Source organism: Triticum aestivum, chromosome 3D (genome assembly GCF_018294505.1).
Source record: "Triticum aestivum cultivar Chinese Spring chromosome 3D, IWGSC CS RefSeq v2.1, whole genome shotgun sequence".
In the NCBI taxonomy this organism is placed as follows: domain Eukaryota; kingdom Viridiplantae; phylum Streptophyta; class Magnoliopsida; order Poales; family Poaceae; genus Triticum; species Triticum aestivum.
In genome coordinates, this window is record NC_057802.1 from 611,786,014 (window position 1) to 611,790,005 (window position 3,992).

Below are 3,992 nucleotides of genomic sequence, written 5' to 3' on the forward strand. Positions count from 1 at the left end.
AGGTAGAGTTTGCGAAGATTTACTACTGTCAGCGATATTTAGTATTTGTCCATGCTTCACTTTATATGGTGCACAGCATGTATGACTCTTTCGCTTGAAACAGCTCAGCTGCTCTGTGCCGATGGGCCCGGCCTTAATGCCGTGGATCAATGTTCTTTAGTAAAGATCAAAAGAAGGTTGCTTCAAGTACGTACCTGAAAGATAGAATTTAGAAAAGAATCCAAGGTTGGATGGAGAAGTGTTTATCTGTCGGTGGTAAGGAAGTTATAATTAAGTCGGTTGTTCAATCAATCCTTACTTATTCCATGGCTTGCTTTAAGTTGCCTAGAGGTCTATGTGAGCACATTAACGGCCCAATCCAAAAGTTTTGGTGGGGTAGCAAGAATGGAGAAAGGAAGACGACATGGGTGTCCTCGAAAACAATGACAAAACCAAAGTTCATGGGAGGGCTTGGCTTTCACGATATCGAGCTTTTTAACCTCTCTCCCCTTGCTCGCCAAGCATGAGATTGTTACATGAACCGGAGTCACTTAGTGCCCGAGTTCTAAAAGCAACGGATTACCCCAACGATCATCTCCTGGACGCTACATTGGGGTCAGCTCCATCACAAATGTGGAGATCCATACTAGAATGAAGAGACACTCTAGCTTTGGGATTAATTAAGCGCATTGGATCTGGGTCAAGTACACATACATGGGAAAATAATTGGCTCCCAAGAGACTACAAGCTAAGACCTTCATCTACATTTGCATGAAGGCAAATGTAGATGGAGGAATGCGGCACTGATAAGGGACAAGGACGGTAACTATCTGGGTTCAGCAGCTGTACTTTTTGATGGACTAGTTGATCCGACTATTTTGGAGACGCATGCTTGCTGCGAGGCCATTGTTCTGACACAAGATTTGAACATTCGGCATTTGGTTGTTGCCTCGGACTGCCTCAAGGTCGTCACAAACATAAGGAACGGAGCTTCGCCTTCATAGGCACAGGTCATGAACGATATTAAACTTTGTACTAGTAACTTTGCTTTCATAGATTTCCAATTTGAGTTTAGAGAAAATAATTTTGAAGCCCACTCTCTAGCAAAAGGAGTTGTGTCTCTAGAGGTGGGTCGCCATCTGTGGCTATGGGTTCTGCCGGATATTGCTTGTATTCCGCTCGTTATGATTTCTGAATAAACCCTAGTTACCTTTAAAAAAAGCTATTCATTATGCTTTCCAAAAAAAAAGCGAGCACAACAGTCTAAGAAACGTCTATATATGTACCCAGCTACGTACTGCAGGTACACAAGCCCAGAAATGTACGGTGTGCATACACGCTGTCTGCAGATCGACTATATAGAAATTAAACATCAGTGTAAAACCATAAACGTAACTAACTATCTAGAAGTTTGAAGAGCATATCACTTTCATGATCTTCAGCTCCTCAATCTGCCCATGCAACTCCCCGTCACCACTGCTTCTGGTGCTCTGCTGTGGCAAAACCGCATCTAACAGCGTTGATGTCTTCCCCTTTATCCCTGTTGTAATCTACCTACTATATGGCTTGGCCAATTTTCAATGAAAATTCAGGCGAGAGGATCACACCCCCCGACTCCAACCATTTGAGAAAAAAAAATGCACACTGCATTGCAAATATAAATAATTAAGTAGCTGCAAGAATAATGGATGGGAGGACCTCCACTGAATATTAATGATTTCAAAAGAGTATCATGAATACTAATTGACGACGATCATACCGATCTCCAGCTTATTATTACATCTGCGAATTCAATAACTGCAAGACACGTCATTCCAATTTAACTATCCTCTCGATTCACGATCTAGAAACAAAAGCTAAGCTCCTAGCATGCCGGAGACGGATGTACTTCTGATCTAGTTGGGGGCGAAGAAGATCTCGGAGTCGAGCCTCTTGGAGCGGAACAGCTTCTCCATCTCCGGGGTGGTGTTGAACGCCGTCTCTAGCACTGCCGGGGAAATTGCCTTCCACACCGACGTCTTCCCCGCCAAGTGGCTAAAGATTGGGCTGCATTTGTTTGACATAATAACCCAACGTTAGTTAACCAGATTGATCAGAATATAATGGAAATGTATGGGAAATAAAAATGCAACATGCAGCAAGATTACAATAATTGTAGAAAAAAATCACAAGGAATTGGCATGATCTTTTTCTATAACTCCCTTCAAGATTATATGTATACTACAACTACAGAAAGTATATGACAGTAGGAGATTAGTTTTCAGTTTTCCCATTAGTTTTTTAGTATCTGTTCCTTGTGGAGTATTTACTTACAGTTAGAAAAGAAACCTTGCAATGTTGAGCATATATGGAAATCCAAAATTATCGAATAACATTGAAGATTTATGTAGGAAACTTTAATTTCAATAGGTGCAAAAAATGCCACAGAATTCTGGAGCTAATTAAAGTGGTAATTTAGAAAGAAGTTCCTAGTTGAATTTTGCAAAACCGAACCAAAATATACAGAACAGAACTAATGCATCAGATCAGACACACATGACACATGCATGCTCAAGAGTTTAGTCCAGGTCTAGATCTTGTACTAGTACGTAGCAAGAGAAAGAGCATATTTTGTAGTGCACTTACTTGGGAGTGGTGATGATGGAGAACCACTCCATGCCGGTGTCGTCGGCGATCTTGGAGACGACGAAGAACCTTGGCACGATGAAGAGGCACCCCGCCTCGGCACGGGTCTCGAGCACGCGAGTGCCGTCGATGCCCACAACCTGGACGCGCCCGCCGCCACGCACGATGTACGTGACCTGGTATGCCGAGTCGCAGGAGAAGCCCGGCGAGCACATGGAGCGGCCGCCGATCCTCACCAGGTCGGCGCCCAGCCCGACCTCCTTCACCAGCGGCAGGTTGGCCGTGTTGAGCACCACAACGCAGCCACCGCCCGGGATGTCTACGTCCAGCGGCGCCTCAAGGCAGTTGAGCACCACGCCCTCCCGGTCCTCGGCGCTCGGCTCGGGCATCTTGTGCCCCGCGGCGATCTTGACAACGCCGGATCCAGGCTGGGTGGAGACGATCTTGGCGGCGGCGTCCTGGTCGAGGTCCCACGCGCGCGCGACGAACTCGGTGGAGAATCCGGTGAAGATGCCGGAGGCGCCGGTGAGCTGGAAGTTGGTGAAGCGGCCGGGGGTGTGGCCCTTGGAGGTGTCGCCGAGGAAGAGCACGACGAGCTCAGCGGAGGAGCCCTCGGCGTTGTGCCACCAGGTGACGGCGCCGAAGGGGAGCGCGAGCGCGTCGCCTTCCTTGACGGGGATCACCTTCTCCTTGGCCGCCTCAGGGAGGACGAGGCCGCAGGCGCCGGCGCCCTGGAGCACGTAGGCGACCTTGGCGGAGTCAGAGTAGCTGGGGAGGGCGAGGCCGCCGGCGGAGAGGTGCAGCTTGGCGGCGCCGATGGAGGCTGCGCCGAGCATGGGCAGGTCGGCCGGCGACCAGTCGTAGTAGGCGCCGCCGTCGCTGCCGTAGGCCTTGGCCGGCTTCTTGGGCGACAGGTCCATGCACATCACCTCGGCGTTGGAGCTGCGCTGCACCATTGTTGCTGTGGAGATGATGAGATTGAGTACGTGCGTGGGGGAGAAGGATGTGAATGAGATGCGATGAAGGAGGTAGAAGGATGCGTATTTATAGCTGCGTCACCTGGTGGTTGGATAATGATTAGCGATGGGAATAGTTCTTCTTGCGGAGAGATTAACGATCAGTTTGTTGGAGCTAACGACTCCAACTGATGAGGCGTGATTTGATCCCATCTTATCATCCCGTTGAATAGGAACAGAACGACTTCGCCATGATCGGATATGCACGCAGGAACGGATTTAGATTATCTTTTTTTAGGGGATTTAGGATTTTTAGGGGCCTCTTGCAACTGAAATAAGAAGATTTATGACTTCTACCAGGTGCCTGCGCCTGCCACCACGCTTCCAAAAGCATACGAGGGCCCACCACAACAGCTGGCAGCATTGCTACCC

General features: G+C 48.4%; 1 protein-coding gene across 1 annotated transcript; it reads right to left on the bottom strand.

The window, feature by feature from the left end:
- Positions 1–1,653: 1,653 nt before the first annotated feature.
- On the bottom strand, positions 1,654–3,634 carry LOC123080984 (11S globulin seed storage protein 2). Its single transcript, XM_044503943.1, has 2 exons — positions 2,605–3,634; positions 1,654–2,025 (listed from the first exon to the last, which is right to left on the bottom strand). Exons 1-2 carry the CDS (start codon positions 3,558–3,560, stop codon positions 1,875–1,877), a joined length of 1,107 nt encoding a protein of 368 aa, XP_044359878.1. The 5' UTR covers positions 3,561–3,634; the 3' UTR covers positions 1,654–1,874.
- Between the last annotated feature and the right edge of the window lie 358 nt (positions 3,635–3,992).